The sequence below is a fragment of the Somniosus microcephalus genome, chromosome 6 (genome assembly GCF_052327205.1).
Source record: "Somniosus microcephalus isolate GS21.2 chromosome 6, FLI_Smic_1.0, whole genome shotgun sequence".
In the NCBI taxonomy this organism is placed as follows: Eukaryota; Metazoa; Chordata; class Chondrichthyes; order Squaliformes; family Somniosidae; genus Somniosus; species Somniosus microcephalus.
In genome coordinates this window covers 50,482,646-50,500,216 of record NC_140992.1, presented here as the reverse complement: position 1 = coordinate 50,500,216, position 17,571 = coordinate 50,482,646, and the positions used below count along the sequence as shown (strand labels likewise).

Genomic DNA, 17,571 nt, shown 5'->3' with positions numbered 1-17,571 from the left:
AGTTTTAGGGAATTAAATTTAATGCACAATGAGCTGCTAGTTTAGTACTACAAACTACCAAAGTTTTTAAAAGGTGGGGAGCAGTTGAGGTGATGGGGTTTAGCCAAGGAGTTGGACAAAGTTGCTGAATGCTGCCACTAACGCTGGGGAAAGAGCAAAATGCACAGGCCAGAATCAAGGGCCAACAGGTGCAGAAAGGAATAAAGGAGTGGAGAAGGGCTCAGCGGTGGCCAAATTGGAAGACTAAGACAAGGCCTTTAAATGAAATTTGTTGGGAATAGAGCTTATGTAGGTCAGAGCTGATGGCGGGGTAAGACTTAGGCTAGAACAGAATACAGGCAGCTAAATTTTGGACAAACTGGAGTTATCATTCCTATTATGCTCGAGTTAGTGGTCAAGAGGTAAATGTTCATTTCCAAGTTTCAAAGACTTTTTACTTCTCCCCTAGCCCAACTCTTTCATAGGAGCACTGTACCACAGGCTCAACCTACCCTCGCAATATCTTACTCAAAGAGCCATTCACAGTAGCAGGCTGGCTTTGGAGGACATCATAGGCACTTTGATTTTGGCATCAGTTGTCTACACAAGCAGCTTCCAGTTGGGCAAACATATAGCAATCAAGCTGGATTTCCCTTCCCAACATGGCATGCTGGTTTTCCTTTAGTTGTTAGCCACAATTATGCAGCTATCAGTGCCAGTACAAACTCTGCCATGCCCATTCCACACATCTTAATTGCTCCGTCTCATCTGCCAAGACAGGTTAGCATAGCTTCAATTAGCTAACTAAATGGCTGGAGATAAAATAAATTGTTTAATCTCCAGTTAAGCCCACATGGACCCTTGCAGTAAAAAAAGTCACCCAGCCAATGTATGTACAGAAGATCGCACTGCCATTTCTAAATAAACGCAAGTAGCAAATGGTTAATTCATCAGTAAACCACATACTGATTCAGTTTGTGTAATAAAACTTGATTTGGATGAAGTGCCTGTAAATTTATATACTGCTTGCACTCATTTATAGATTCTGCAAGCAAGGGGTAGAAGAGGAGGAAAAAAAAGGATGCAGGCTTAGACATTCCTTTGATATTGTACCCAAGGTTAGCTGAACAGCATTTTAACTCATTAGTCTGAAACTGGTAAACCCTTTGAGGGCTTCTTTCACAGCTTACAAAAGACTAATGCACATTGAACAGGGAAGCAGGTTTACATGTCCATTTATTCCACTTTTCAGAAAAATATTTTCTACAATGTTGCACCTTGGATACTTTCATTTTGTAAAAATTAAGACAACTAAAAAACTCATCTGTATATACAGTTGACCCTTGCTACAACACTCCCAATCTACAATCCTAAAATGTAGACATGAGACAAGTAACTAAGGTAGCACTGGACAATTCAGGCAACAAATGTTACAATGTTAGGTCCCAATTTAAAGTCATCCCTTTAAAGTAGGAAGCATACAAGCTCTCACCAAGCCATTATAACACAATCAATCAGAAACTAAACAAGCAAAAGCTACCGGGGATGTACCATAGGATCTTTTTTGATCTGCAAGTTTTAAATACTTTTTTTTAAATGTACTCCACGCAGTGAACCTTCATGCAGCAGTCACTGGATTTGGAAGATGCTTAATACAGTCCAAAGAATCCACTCAGTACAGAGCAGAAGCTAGCTTAGAACAAACTTGTGAACTTTGGGCATCACTGTGGTTGAGTGGGTTCTGTTCTACCCCTGTGGAATGCAGCATCTCAAGGGGAAAACTGCAAGTGCTTTAAAAAAAAAATTCACAATTGAGCAGAACATACACATTACAAAAACTCTTCAGGAGGTAGGTCTGTTGGCATTCTTTTTATAAACAAAAAAGAACCCATCACCCAGCCCATAAAAAACATGATAAAGTACACTTGGACAAGTTGTTTCAATTCTGACCTGCAGCATCATAGTGCCAAATGATGTATGCAGCAATACTGTAAACATGGTTTCCATATTTAACCATGTTGTACAGTTTTGAATACACATCTTAATGATTGATTTAATTGCACTGAGGCATAAACACAAATACAGCCAAATTCCAACTCTTAAAACTAGTATTTGTGGTTCAGGAACTTGACAAATCCCAATAGCTTAGTTCCAATGTAAGTGTTGGTATAGTTCTTATGCTAAATTTTGCTTGTCAAAGTAATTAAGTATCTGGATTTGGACTAAGTTTCTTTCCTAGAAAATCAAAATCAAGCAAGCAACTGAAAGACTAGGATGATCCCAAATTTAAACTCTGGTCTGTGCATATTAGCTGATCTTAGCCAGGCAGTGCTACTGGACTTTGAACCCAGGGGCTAGAGAAGGGGAAATAGGCCAGCTGGCACTTCCACCTTAATTATTTCTAGTAACTGCGATATGAGGTCTAAAATTGAATTTGCAAAGCAAAAAGTTATCAATGTCAAAGTATTGCTATTCGTAATATGAAAATGGAAAAGAGCCCAGCTTCAAACCTTTGGTGGTGCTTCAGGTGAGGTATTTTAGGAAGTGCTGCAGTATTGTAAACAAGTTTAGTAACCAGTTTAATGCGCACTATTGAATACCCAAAACATGAAATAAGGTCCTTTTAATCCGTCAGAGACAGTATGCCAAGCACAACATTCTAAAACATCATTTTGCATTTACATTGTAACTAAAAAAAAAATCATAGGGAACAGTACATTTACACATCGGTAAAACAGAATACTTAATAAATTTGACAAAATCCACAAGGGTGTACCAACAATTTCTGTCTTTACTTAATTGTAAGTCCATTCAGAAACTTATGGAGCTCCCACCACACTCCACAAACTGCATAGCCAGCCAGACCATGCAGAACTCTGGAATGTCCGACTGAGGCAATCAACAGAGGCTCTGTCTGAACACAAAGAGGTAAAGCAGTCTTATTAGCCGCTAATCAAATTTGATTTTCTTTCCTTGAGGAGTCGTCTTTCCACCTCTGAATCCTACAAAAGAATATTTAGATTTAGGTTCAAATCTAAAAAATGGGCAAGACAGCAGATAATTCAAGCTAATTAAAAGGAGCTCCTAGAAAAACAGGCTAGAAAACATGGTTTGGTGGCTAAATAGGATACTGAGCTACACAGGCCAGAAAAGCCCAGCTTCAAACCCTGGTACAGGAAACTTTGATATCCGGCACTGACGGGACCGAGCTGGTGCTGTAACATCAAAAGGGCCGGACATACCAGAGTTAATGTTTAAACATACAGAACTGAGAAGCCCCGTGTGAATCAACAAACCCTGTTGCTTAGCAACAGCTTCAAAACAATCGGCTGCAGCTGCAAGCGTCTGTAGCTGAAGCTGTTGCTATAGCTACGGACCTTGCAGTGCTTGACTGGGGGGGAAAAAAAAGCAACGAGAACTAAAAAAAACCTACAGAAAACGGCTCCTGATTTTTGCCGTTAGATCGAGTATTCCGGACATATAACCTCCGGATAAACCAGTTTCCTGTATGTTGTTTTCAGGCTTGTGGCTAGTTGGCCTGTTTCCCTGGATTGGGTTCAGGCAGGTCATGTTTAACCAGGACTCCTGGAAAGTGATCTTGCGTGGTTATCATTTAACAGGCTCAGTACTGTTTGGAAGAGGAAAAAAAGCCCTACAAAACAAGGGAAAATTAATGTAGGACACAATGGGGCAGATACTTAAGGAATGACAACACCACAAACCTACACGATCCATGAATTTAAACACATCCACAGCATATATTCTCATCTTTACTGCCTGGGCATTAGGCATAGCGCATAAGATCATACGTGGGGGAGTTACATACCTAAGAGCTTGTCCCATTTTCCATCCCATTGCTCCAGATTTTCCCCTCTACACTCTGCTCAGATCTAAATATGAAATCTACTGCACATTTGGGCATTTTGAATTAATGAAAAATACAGTAACGATCAACTTTAATCAAATACATGTACAATATAGTCTTGTGAAATTACACTGTACAGTGGCACACATCATATTGTTTTTACCTTTTATTGGAATAAGTTCTTCATTACAATAAAACAAACTCATTTATAGCCCCATACCTCCAAATCCACCCCGACCACCACCACCACCTCGGCCACCCCGACCTCTGCCACCAAAGCCACCTCTGCCTCTTCTAGCTCTTCCAAAACCACCTCCAAAGCCACCTCGACCACCTCGCTGGCTTTCACCCTTGGGTCGAGCAAAGTCAAGTGTAATTTTGCATCCATCAATTTCTCCATCTTCCATTGTTTCCTTAGCTAATTTTGCATCTTCTTCGGATGGGAAGTCCACAAAACCAAAACTAAAACAAAAAGTCATGCAACAAGCATTATTTTCTATTACTGGAGAAACACAATAAACTTCAGTAATGCAAAATTAAAACATTAAAAATTAGCATTTAAGCCATAAATAAATCTAATCACTATGTAAAATCTGGCTAATTTATTACATTTAAGTGTGACACCGACTGGCCATCGTTCTTTTAAAAAAACAGGCCAGACAGTGTTTTACTATTCTTCTCTTGCGAATCCATCCACTGTCACTGATTACAGACAGTGAGGAGCTCAATGAGAAGGGACAGAAATGCAATTTAAAATTTAGATACCCTTTTGATCTTCCAGAGTCCCGGTCTGTCGCAATTCTAGCACTCTCAGCTCCTTCAAATGCTTCTTTTAAAGTTTCTTCAGTCGTGTCATCAGAAAGGCCACGAACAAACAGGGTCTTGCTGGGACCTAAAAGTTAATTTGGTTAGCAAGCATTGTGCAATACAGTAATAGACATTAATTCAAATCATTTGGAAATTAGCAAATTGTTAGAGGGCGAACATTAAATCTTGTGCATCCTTACTTACCGTCACCACTTCTCTGTCCATGGTTGCTGAAATCCAACCTCACAGTTCTCCCTTCAATTTCTGTATTGGTGAGATTCTCAAGAGCTTCTTTAGCATCCTCAATAGAGTCAAACTTAACAAATGCAAACCTAGGACAGAAAAAAGAAACAAGAATATTCAAATATTATCGTGAAATGAAGCCGCTCCCAACTTATTTTTTCCACAGCTGGGAATTTTACTTGGGTTTTCTTTAGTGCTTGGATTATCCCAACAATGTAAATGAATATGGGGAAAATCTTCAGAGCCCAATTCTTTCTTGGTTGCCTGTAGTTCTGCTTTAGTGAGTTACATAATATCAAATTTTTAGCATGTTACAGTATAATTTTTAGCATGTTACAGTATCAAGGTAGGAAGATTGCTATGGGGGTTCAGAGATTCCCACACCAGATGTTTCAAACACACTCATCTTACCCTTTTGGTCTGCCATTCCTTTCTGGTATTCTGATCGATGATGCTTTTTCAAAAATACTCTGAAGGGTTTCTTCTGTTGCAGAATATGCCAAGTTATTTACAATGAGTGTATTGGAATCTAAAATGAAAATTAGCACGTCATTTTAAATTCATCAGCTCTTATATGAAGTTTTGTTTTATTACAGCTGGATCAGTACTTGACTATCTAGAGGAATTGTTCAAAAAGTTTCATCACTTATCAGACAGAAAAATCATCATATCCAGCTATCAAAACATCTGAAGACAAGATTCATGACTTGTCATCATAAATCAATCATTCAAAATAACTTTTCCTGCTCAAATTCTTGGGTGATCTACATGCTTAGAATTCAAGATTAATTTTTAAAATACAAATTTTAGATAAACATTTCACAAAAATTCATACCTGGTTGCGTTTGTCCACCTTTTACATTTAACATACTCTTATCACCAGTGAAGTCAATAACGATGGACCGTCCCTCAACTTCAGTGCCTTGTTTCTGTTCCAATGCTTTATCTGCAGCTGCTTCATTTTCAAATTCAATGTATGCAATGCTGAATTCAAGAAAATAGAGTGTCAATCTACTGCTTAAAAACCATCTTTCTAATGCATCACATTTTTAAGAGAGGGGAAGAAACTCTCAGGTCAGTCATCAACATTAAAACGTACCCCCGAGTTCCTGAACCATCACGAGCAGCAGGAATTCTAATGTCAATGGCATCATCAAAAATCTCTTTCAGGTCATTCTGAGTTATCTTGAATGGAAGATTCTTGACAAACAATGTTCTGTAGTCCCTTTCTGCAATAAAAACATTTTATTAGTTTTCATGGACATTTCCTATTAACATACAAAAATATGACCATATACCAGAGGGGGTCAAGTCAATGTTGACAAACATGTTACTTGTTTCTGGCCAGAAAGTGTGCACTGTATGCAATTTTTTTTCTTTGTAGAGGGGGGGCAACAAGCAAGATAAAAGATATAACAGAAGGAATGTTAGTGCTAGGTCAGATATAACACAGCCAAGTGGAATAAGGTTACATCTAGTGCTCTGGTGGCATTAACACCACCCAACAAGGGCATCCTTACTGCATCATAACATTTTCCACTTTGTACACCAGCCATTCTGGTGACCAAAGATTACCCATTTGATGCCAAATCAAAGAGGAAGTTGTGTGCTTTATGCCAATGTCTGCTGGAACAGAGGTGCGATTGTTTAAAAAGGATAACTCAGTGGCTGGAAACAGCATACAAAATGGGAACCAGCTCGTACCTCTTTTGTTATCTGCATTGCTTTCCTTGCTCCGTGCTTTGTCAAGTTTGACTGCATACCCCAGAACTTTGTTTCCATTGAATTCCAATGCCTTTTCCAGTTGATCTTCAGTTTCAAAGTCTACATAGCCAAATTTCCTATACCAAAAAGGAACACTTCAAATTCTCAAAAGAATGCCTAAAATTCACACACACGATCAAAAATAAACAATTTGATATAGTATATATTTGGCATCCCCAATCAGCATTCTTACGTATGTTTATTGCAAACTCTAGTCTTGGGATCCCAATGTTAGAACTCCCATGTCAGATGTCACTATTTGAAACCATGTGCAAATAGACATTACTGATGTAAATCTACCTCTATAGTAGCCAATCATCCAGGACCATCCAGTGTCTTTACCCTATAGCTACATATCTACACATCCAGCAGGTTTAATTGACGGCTATCAGAAGAGATTTTACCCCCTTCCCTAAATGAGGGGCCTAGAACTTAATGCAACTGCCCCAGCTGATATCCACTAAGTTAGCATAGGTATCTTACTGTATACAAGAATCAGAATAGGGAAAATCCATACAATGTAACCCGCTACTCCAATTCTAGAAACTGGTCTTTGAAAAATACTGCCAATTGATACATAAAGAAGTACCTGCTAGCTCCAATTCGGACATCTGTGACTGAAAGTTTCTTTTTGCTGAAGAAGTCATTCAATGCCTTCTTTAGTTCTTCAAAGTTCTTTTCAGAGTTCAAGTTTCCAACAAACAGCGAAAAGGCTGCTATATTAAGTCAAGCAGAAAAGGAAAGCTTATAATGTGCATCATTTTGAGACTTCAATAGTCCACAAGGCATACTACTGACACATCAGGAACAAAAAAACATCATACACTTCAGTATTAAGTCCCTTTTGATGATCATCATTTGTGTAAGTAGTAGAAAAATCCAATAATTTGAAGTGAATTCGTTCTTAAAAAACATTCAAGTTTTCCTGAACAGGAACCACAGATGCATGTTAGAAAGCTAGCAGTTGATTCAGCTTTCAAATCAAAGCAAGCATAAGTATTCCAGCCTCCACAAAAAATTACTGAACTCCCCATAGCTGCAGGTTAAACAGTCATTCTATCAGTAAGACTGATTACAGGAGCAACAGTTTTGTGAACAAGAAATAATAACCTATAAAAATTCATTTCATTTCAGGGTATGAAGCATTACCCAATCCAATCAAGACCTCTCTAGCAATGGCTTTTACGATACTCAGTCACCACTTGAGCCACCCAAGAATCAATCCTTTACCTCTTCCTCATGCTGCTCTTTGGAGTCCAAGCTCTACTTCTCCACTATTTAATTTTGACCCCTGCAATGTCTGAAGACTGAAGCCACTCTTCTTTGGTCCCTGCCAAAGACCATCTTCAACTGAAGCAGAACCAGAATCTTTGCAACCACAGCATCTTGTTTGACACCAAGCTAAGTGTCCATCCAGGATTACAAATATCTCCAAGATATTCATCGTTCCTCGAACTACTGCTCTCGCCACATCTTGAGATCCACGCTCAACGCCATGCGGCGCCACATGAACACTCTCAACCTCTCTTCAGCAGCACCGACGCACTATATCTCAAAGCTGCCCGGGTCCATAGTTCCATTTCATCCTTCGACTCATCCGACGCTTCAACAAAAAACTTTTTTCCTTCCTTTCTGATGTTAAGGATCGCAAGCTTATCCACACATTTGTTTTGGCCCCCCCTTTTTTCCCTCTCTCCCACATGGCAGCTGTCTCCCATTCTGCCAGCACATTTCACACCTAATCTAGAGCCGTCTTTTGTCTCCACTAGTCCCATCACCATCTTGTCTCGTTTTGAATACCTCCTAATGTCTCTTCACTTCTCTTTTGTTCTCTCCCAGCCTGGCCTTTCAATCTGTTTCATTTCCTGTGCCTTTCCAGTCTTGACAAAGGGTCTGACCCAAAACATTGACTATTTTCTCTCCACGGATGTTGCCTGGCCTGCTGAGTTTTTCCAGCATTTTCTGTTATTTCGGATTTCCAGCATCTGCAGTATTTTGCTATCGTAAGTGTCCAACTCCATCTCCTCTTCTTTATAAAGACTGCCTACTTCCAGGCTCATCTCAGCACAACTGCTCCAGAAAGCCTCATTTGTGCCACCCACCTTCCAACTTCAGCTCATTACAAAAATAAACTGCTGCCGCTCACCAATGTTCACCCTAATTGATTTGGGTACACTGCCTCTTTTTAATGTCTCATGTGGACTGGTATTCATTTTACCATACCCTTCTGAATCACCGTTTAATGTTTTGAAAGCTTTAAACTTCAACCCAGAACATTCTTTTTCCTAAATGCTAAGAGTTTCCCTTGCACTCACCGTCACTTTCAGTCGTCTTCTGCTTTTTAGCTGGAGTCACTGCCTTCTGCTCCTCTTTCTTTCTCTTTCCCGCTTTCTTTGGCACAACTATCTCTGAAAAGGGTCAGTCAACACAAGATTATTAATTTGAGGGAAAAATCAGCTGGCATGTCAGACCAACAATGTTGGCATTCTAAGCTTTCCCACCCTCATTACTGGGAAAATGCTCTTTTCAACGGAACAGATGTTCAAACCTCTGCTATTGCAAGGATTTCCAATGCATGTTTTGAACAGCTGTTCAGCCAACACATCTTGTAGTAATGTGTACTCTGCAGTACATCCATAAAACATGGTGGGTGGATTGCAAACTATTCGTACCACAACTCCGTCTTTGCTCAAGTTTTCCGGTTGCCAGTTCAGTAAAGACTGGAATCCTTATGTAAATTTAAAAATGCCAGCTACGAAATGAACCAAAGACAAACTGAACTTCACTAGACTGTCTGCAGAATTGAAAGGGGACATCACATGTTTGCCATCAAGTAAGCCGGTTTGCTTGTTATGGGCAATCAAAAATATATTCCTTCTATTGGCCCTAGAGCTGCAAATGATCTCCTTGGAGTGCAACTGAGGCCAATGGATAGTGTATAATCAATCCATATATTGTACACTGTATATGAATTATGTACCCTTGCTGCATACAAAGTCAATGAGTGTTGAACTTGCCAGATTAATGTATACAAGGATTGTATGCAATCTAAATTATAAATGCATCGCAAGCAATTCACTTCAAATCCAAATCATTGTGCCTGCTACATGCAACGGAGGCAGAATACTTCAAATATGGCAAAGACTGAAAATTACCTCGTTACAACAGTCGCTTTGCTTACTTGGGCAGTTAGGACAGAGCGGACATTGGACATCAGATCTTTTGATTTACCCAGACTGAGGAGCTCAAACAGCTGTTTAACAGCATTACCAGAAGGGAGGAATTTTATGGATATTCTATTTACAAGTTATTAATTTACCACAATATACTTACAGCACCTGAAACTAGTTTCCAACAGTGGCCAAATACCTCTAAAAATGTGCAAACTATCAGACAGCCACATTACTAAAAATGTAGAGCAAGCTGCCTTCAAAACCAGGACTTAAGATTTATACTAGCTTAGATCTTGACTTTTAGATGCCAGTAGAGGACCTATACAATTGATATTTTAAAATTCTCACGTGGAATGAATTACTTGCACAACACTTGCATTATACAGGTTATCACCTTAAATAGACATTTAAACTTACCACTATCCTCCTCTTCTTCACTATCTTCTTCATCGTCATCTTCTTCATCATCATCGTCATCTTCCTGAACTTTTACCATGCCAGCTTTTTTTGCCTTGGGTGGTGGTGCTGTATCCATAGCATCTTCCTCTTCTGATTCTAAGATTAGAAAATGTTAAAAATTAAAGTGAAATGGGGAGGACTGATGCATCCAAATCTCAACATGAATTCCCACCAATGCGAAGAACCTTCAAGTAACCATATACAAGTCTAAATAGTGTCGTAGGTTATCCAACTACCAGAGGGCGGGGGCAATGTGCTTCTCAACTAACAGAATCATAGCATCTAACAGCACAGGAGGCCGCCATTCGGCACGTCATGCCTGCGCCAGCTCTTTAAACAAGCTGCCCAATTTAGTGTTTTCCCCCCATAACCCTGCAGATCAGTCCTCTTCAAGCACATGTCCAATTGAGTTTTGAACGTTACCATGGAATGATACCACCACACTTTCAGCTAGTGTTCCAGATCATAACAACCCTGTGTGAAGAAATTTCTTATCATTTCCCCCAATAAGAACTAGCAAAAGTAGGCCATTCGGCCTTTTGAGCCTGTTCCGCCATTCACTAAGATCATGGCTGATCTTCTACCTCAACACCACTTCCCGCACTATCCCCATATCCTTTAGTATCCAAAAATCCAATAGTCTGTTATTTTGCTAATTATTTTAAATGTATGACCACTTGCAAGATGAAATAATTTCTCCCTACTTGTCCTTCATAATTTTGAAAGCCTCTATTAGGTCTCCCCGTAACCTTCTCTGCTCCAAGGAGAACAATCCCAGTTTCTCCAATCTCTCCACATAACTGAACTCCCTCACCCCTGGTATCATCCTGGTAAACCTCTGTACCCTCTCCAGGGCCTTGACATCCTTCATAAAGTGTGGTGCCGAGAATTGTACATAATACTCCAGCTGAGGCCTAACCAGTAATTTGTAACGGTTCAGCATAACTTCCTGGCTTTTGTACTTTATGGCCTGATTTACAAAGTATCCCATACGCTTTAATTGCCTTATGAACTTGCCTGCTACCTTCACCCCCAGCTCTCCCTGCTCTTGCACCCCCTTCAAAATAGTCCCATTGAGATTATACCAACTCCATTTTCCCCCCAAAGTACATCACTTCACACTTATCTGCATTAAATTGCCATGAGCCTGCCCATACCAAGTCTGTTTATCTGGCAGTAAATTGCCATGTCTGCCCATTATCAGTCTGTTTCTCTCAAGTCTGTTACTATCCTGCTTACTATTTACCACTTGGCCAAGTTTTGGATCATCCGCAAACTTCTAAATTGTACTCCCTATACCCAACTCCAGGTTATTTATATACAAAAGAAAAGCAATGGTCCCAATACTGACCACTGGGGGTCCTCACTGCATAATTTTGTCAGCGAAAACATCCGTTCACCACTGCTCTGCCTCCTTCGTATCCCTGAGCCAATTATGTACCCAAGTTACCACCACCCTTTTAATACCATGTGCTTCTTTTTTCACCCCCAAAGAGGACTGTTGTGATACTTTATTAAACGCCCTTTGAAAGTCCATATACACACACACGGCAATTTTTGGAGGATGTAACTGGTAGAATAGATAAGGGAGAACCAGTGGATGTGGTGTATTTGGACTTTCAGAAGGCTTTCGATAAGGTCCCGCATAAGAGATTAGCGTGTAAAGTTAAGGCACATGGGATTGGGGGCAAGGTACTGACTTGGATAGAGCTGGTTGGCAGACAGGAAGCAGAGTTGGAATAAACGGGTCTTTTTCTAAGTGGCAGGCAGTGACTAGTGAGGTACCGCAGGGATCAGTCCTTGGACCCCAGCTATTCACAATATATATTAATGATCTAGACGAGGGAACTAGATGTAATATCTCCAAGTTTGCAGACGACAAAGCTGGGTGGGCGTGTGTGCTGTGAGGAGGATGTCAAGAAACTCCAGTATGATTTGGACAGGTTGGGTGATTGGGCAGATGCAGTATAATGTGGATAAATGCAAGGTTATCCACTTTGGTGGCAAAAACAGGAAGGCAGATTATCTGAACGGCAATAGATTGGGAGAAGGGGAAGTGCAACGAGACTTGGGTGTCCTTGTGCACCAGTCGCTGAAGGCAAGCATGCAGGTGCAGCAAGCGGTTGGTATGTTGTCCTTCATAGAGAGAGGGTTTGAGTACAGGAACAACGATGTCTTGCTGCAGTTGTACAGGGCTTTGGTGAGACCACACCTTGAGTATTGTGTGCAGTTTTGGTCACCTTATCTGAGGAAGTATGTTCTTGCCATGGAAGGAGTTCAGCGAAGATTCACCAGGCTGATACCTGGGATGGCAGGAATGACATATGAGAGAATGGGTCGATTGGGCTTATACTCGCTGTAGTTTAAAAGAATGAGGGGATCTCATTGAAACGTATAAAATTCTAACAAGACTAGACGCAGGAAGGATGTTCCCGATGGCAGGGGAGTCCAGAACCAGGGGTCACAGTCTAAAGATAAGGGGTAAGCCATTTAGGACAGAGAGGAGGAGGAATTTCTTTACCAAGAGTGGTGAACCTGTGGAATTCTCTACCACAGAAGGCAGTTGAGGCCAATTCATTAAATATATTTAAGGAGTTAGATATATTTCTTAAGGCTAAAGGGATATGGGGAGAAGGCAGGGACAGGGTACTGAGTTTGGATGATAAGCCATGATCTCATTAAATGGCGGAGCAGGCTCAAGGGGCCGCGTGGCCTACTCCTGCTCCTATCTTCTATGTTTCACTACCTTCATCAACCCCTTCTGTTCCTTCAAAGAACTCAATCAGGTTCCTCAGACACACCGAAGCTCCCTAAGCAACGTGTTAACTTTTGAGTGATGCCAACCTCCTTTCCATCTATTTTTATCCCATCCAATATCTACTGCCCCACAGGTGCAAATTACTCATTCAGTACCACAATCGTGCCTCCACAAGATTTCTTTTTTTGTTCATCAGCCCCACCATTCCTTTTAAGTGTTCTTTTACTTTTTATCTTGGGTTATTATTTATGCTACCTGCTAATCTATTCTACCTGGTTTTCTACTGTATTCGGTACCTGACATCATAAAGCCTTTTTCTGTTTTATTTTAACCTCTATCTCCTTCATTGTCGACCTAGCTTTGGATGCCCCATCATCTTTCCTCCAAATGGCAATATGCTGTTTGTAACCGAAGTATCTCCACCCCATTGCTTATTTACTGTTTTCATGGATAATCTTTTGTTTCCAATCCACCCCTGCGAGAACCCTAGCTCTCCTCCAGTTCGGTATTTGCACTAGATTTTACTTTGTCCTTTTCCATAACGGCTTTAAACCTACCTATATAACGATCACTATTGCTCAGATGTTCTGCCACTGCAACACACTCCACTTGCCCTACATGCACATGGTTATAGAGGTTACGGAGCAGCATTGGCTTCTCTGAGGCCAGATGCCAATTCTAGCATGCCCCTGTTGTTTCTGGTGGGACCAGCTATCTGCCCAAATGGGGGTTTCAACTCAGTCTCTAGTTAAATTCACTAAGCCAAAGGAGTCTAGATTCCATAGCTTTCACGAAATAAGATTTTATTTACCATCCTCGTCTTCATCCTCATCAGATTCTTCCTTTGCTTTTTTAGTCAGAGCAGCTGCATGCTTGGCTACAGGTTTCTCTTCTTCAGATTCTTCCTCTGAAAGAAAAAATGTTCATGCATGACATGATTTACTACAGGAGTCTTCTACTTACATATTCATTCTACTCCTCCAAGAAAGCTGCTTTCTCACACTTAAGGCTAAAGGGATCAAGGGATATGGGGAGAAAGCAGGGATAGGGTACTGAATTTGGGTGACCAGCCATGATCTCATTGAATTGCAGAACAGGCTCGAGGGGCCGAATGGCCTACTCCTGCGTTTCTATATACTCTTGCCAAATTGCATTAAATAAAAAGGTGGCACAAACTTTTTTCCTTCCTTTCCACCCTCACAATTGGGTTGGGGGGGGGGGGGGGGGGGGGGGAGAAGTTTGGTGAATCGAACTTTCATTACGTAGCCATTCTTTCTCAAATGGGCCAACAGTAAACATTGGCAGGCTATGAACCTGTCCACATACCCAAACACACCTCCTCCCCAATTTTGATCTCCGTGAGACAAACTGTTGGGTTGAAGCACAGCCAAGGACAAGATACTCTTGGACCAAAGCGCAGTACTGCACCACATGGAGCATTTACCCACCACTTGAAACCTCCATCCATGCCTTAGCTACCTCCAGACTATTCCAATGCTCTCTTGGCCTGCCTCTGTCAAATTTCTGTTTTACAACACCAAAAAGCACCTTGGGATGTTTTACTGCATTAAAAGGAGTTTCACAAACTAGAGATGACAAACAAGTATTGAAATTCATCTTTGAGTACTTACCAGAGCCATCATCCTCTTCGTCATCTTCCTCCTCTTCATCCTCTTCCTCACTGCTCTCTTTTTTTACAGCCTTACCATTTTTTTTGTTGGCAGACTGTGGGGTCTTAGCTGCTGGAGTTGCAGCCTTTTTAACAGGAGCTGCTGGCAGTTCCTAAATCAATGCAACATTTAAATGGAATGAGATTCTCAAGTTTACTAATACATTCTACTGTAGAAGTAATTAGGACTACTTTTAGCAACAAATCTCAAAATCATCTGGACAAACTGGAAAATTCATTTTAACCCTCAAACCGTCAACAAGTTAATCTTGTTCCCAAGAGAGCCAAGTTGGTGTACTAATTTTGCAGACTGTGGTATCATCATATGAATAAAAGTGCAATGGCGATTATACACCTTCACCCCCACGCTCCATTGAATCATCCCAAAGTCTCTAAATTTGGTCTGCAAACATCTAAGCTGTTGCACCGCTCTACACGGATTGATCTTCTCGACAAAAAGATTTGCAGAGATATACTGTGGATGTCCAGATTAATTACACAGGAATTGATGAGTTATGACTGAACTGTTATAATCACCTCTTCTTCACTTTCCTCCTCGGAAGTGGACTCTTCAAAATCCTCAGGGGGTGGTGGAGGGGCAGCCTTTTTAGGTTTTCCTTGCTTTTTATCGGTCTGGAGAATACAACAAATTAGGAGTTTAACATTTCTTTTAACCAGCTACTTAATCCCCCAGGCATTACTTAAAGTTGTTCTCCTTGTCATTGTTCATAGGGGGTAGCCGTTTCCTACTTGACTACACTGCAAAAGTACTTCATTGGCTGTAAAAAAGTGTTATATAAATTGTAGTCTTTTTCTTTACTTGATTGGGTACCTACAAAATCGCTGAACGTCAATCTACCTCAGGACTTAAAAATCAGCAGCTTCTAAGTTAATTAGTAACATTCCAAAGTATAAATCATTTAAATTACGCTCAGCAATGCTTCAGCGGCAATACAAAAATAATTCCCAAGCGATCAAAATCAGGCATCAACGCGACTGAAACCGCATTCAAGCCACACGTGCTTTACTAAAACGTGGGGTGCTTCCACAAAACGATTCCTGCCCCGGATTTCCCCCTCCCCCCAAAAAAGCCTGAAGAGTAGCGAAATACACTGAATCGAGGATATTTCTTTTAAAAAGCTAGTTACATGTCGGAGGGGGAAAAGGTAACTAGGAAAGAGAATATACAAGGGGGGGTGGGAAGCAGCGGATGGCTTCCAGCACCACGCTGTGCCGAGCCGGGCCGGGCCACGTGCCCCGGGGGAAGCCGACCGCAGCCCGCCAGCCCGGCTCGCCGCTTCCTCTCACATCCACTCGCGAGATGTGGAGCACATCGCCCCAAAAGCCCGGATGGAGCGAAGAAAAAAAAAAATCGCTTTAAAATCTACACGAGGCCTAGAGAGAAGGGCCCGAGCGCTCTTTGCGGCGGAGAAACCTACAACCATATAGAATATAATTAATACAAGTTCCCCCCCCCCGCGGGATGTTGCGCGTCCCCCCATCCCCTCACCACGCGGTTTCAGCCTTTCGCCTCACAGGCTCCATAAACACACATCGATCCGAAGGCCTCGCTCGGCGCGTAACCCGGGCACCAACCGACCGAGAACGGCGACAGTACGGCGCTTCGTCAGGGCACACTGGATGTCGTCCAATCCAGTCCGAAAAGAGGCGCACTTACCTTGGCTAATTTCACCATTTTTCGGGCAGAGACTGGCTGGTTCTTTATCAAGCAGACGGGACAATTCTAACGAACAGTGACCCACGTGCTACTCCCCCAGCAAGCTGCGCAGCAAAGAGAAAGCCACGGCCGACGTCACAGTTTTGACATACATCACCTGCTCACGTGACACCCTTTCCCCATTCAGCGTCCCTCTCCCAAGTTCCCCCACAGCCAATTGTCCAATCACGCGCCAGAAAATAGTTCGTTCACCCCCCGCCCCAATCCTGTGACCAATCGCCGCCTTAGGCGACCAACCAATCGAATCGGAGCCTTTGTAGGAAGGCTTAGCCAATCAGAGTTGATAAATATTCTAAGCAGCAAATCAGCAGCCCTGTATTAACTCAAAAGGCCGAATGATGTACGCGCTCTTTTAAAATGGCTGTTGTGAGCTTAAAATAAACGGTGACCAGTTCAAAAGTAACTGCTGACTGGTCTTGCGGAAAGACGAAACAAAAAAAATCGCTGCTTTGTGTATATTTTATCGATCTATGCAAGATTGAGATGTTGTGCGACAGTAAATATTAATATTACTGGCATATAAGTTATCTGAAGCGTTCTTCAATTGCTAAAGTAAAATGGCTCTCAGCTGGGGGAGGAGCAGGAGGTTGTGCTTGCTGAAGCTGTGGTTGAGTGACACTTGACTGTACTTTGAGAATGTTGGTGAATTTTTAGAACGACTTCATTTTGCTAAATAGCAGCTTACGCTAAGATGGTTGAAAATATGTCTTAGGCTTTATTGGGGGTCAAACTGCAGATAGGGGAATGGATGAATGTAGAAATTGCTGAAGGAATATAGAAAGAAAGACTTGCATTTATATAGTGCCTTTCACGACCACCAGACATCCCAAAGCGCTTTACAGCCAATTAAGCACTTTTTGAATTGTAGTCACTGTTGCAGTGTAGGAAATGTGGTAGCCAATTTGTGCACAGCAAGCTCCCACAAACAGCAATGTGATAATGACCAGATAATCTGTTTTTGTTATGTTGATCAAGGGATAAATATTGGCCAGGACACAAGGATAACTCCCCTGCTCTTCAAAATAGTGCCATGGGATCTTTTACGTCCACCTGGGAGACCAAAAGATAGTACTCTCTGACAGTGCAGCACTCCCTCAATACTGCACAGGAGTGTCA

The 17,571-nt window shown here is 41.5% G+C and overlaps 1 protein-coding gene and 2 non-coding genes across 4 annotated transcripts; all 3 read right to left on the bottom strand.

Annotated features, from left to right (window-relative positions):
* Window positions 1-2,587: 2,587 nt before the first annotated feature.
* On the bottom strand, window positions 2,588-16,551 carry nucleolin (nucleolin multifunctional protein). 2 transcript variants are annotated; one of them, XM_085990187.1, is made up of 15 exons: window positions 16,396-16,551; window positions 15,255-15,350; window positions 14,680-14,830; window positions 13,860-13,955; window positions 10,249-10,386; window positions 8,974-9,066; window positions 7,248-7,374; window positions 6,599-6,735; window positions 5,994-6,123; window positions 5,730-5,878; window positions 5,306-5,423; window positions 4,856-4,983; window positions 4,610-4,736; window positions 4,065-4,306; window positions 2,588-2,981 (listed from the first exon to the last, which is right to left on the bottom strand). In XM_085990187.1, exons 1-15 carry the CDS (start codon window positions 16,411-16,413, stop codon window positions 2,929-2,931), a joined length of 1,803 nt encoding a protein of 600 aa, XP_085846313.1. In that variant the 5' UTR covers window positions 16,414-16,551; the 3' UTR covers window positions 2,588-2,928. The 2 variants fall into 2 exon arrangements, with proteins under 2 accessions (XP_085846313.1, XP_085846314.1); XM_085990188.1 differs by having other exon boundaries at window positions 7,248-7,371.
* On the bottom strand, window positions 5,491-5,568 carry LOC147115708 (small nucleolar RNA SNORD20). The gene has a single exon (XR_015078887.1). It is a non-coding gene; the product is annotated as a small nucleolar RNA SNORD20 (small nucleolar RNA).
* LOC147115707 (small nucleolar RNA SNORD82) lies at window positions 7,455-7,523 on the bottom strand. The gene has a single exon (XR_015078883.1). It is a non-coding gene; the product is annotated as a small nucleolar RNA SNORD82 (small nucleolar RNA).
* Window positions 16,552-17,571: the final 1,020 nt, after the last annotated feature.

Coding starts and splice junctions, on each gene's coding strand:
- nucleolin (XM_085990187.1), bottom strand. Junction 9,067..10,248: donor TGAAGAAGAGGAGGATAGTG/GTAAGTTTAAAT, acceptor GACCCTTTTCAG/AGATAGTTGTGCCAAAGAAA. Junction 7,375..8,973: donor GAAGACGACTGAAAGTGACG/GTGAGTGCAAGG, acceptor GACTTAATATAG/CAGCCTTTTCGCTGTTTGTT.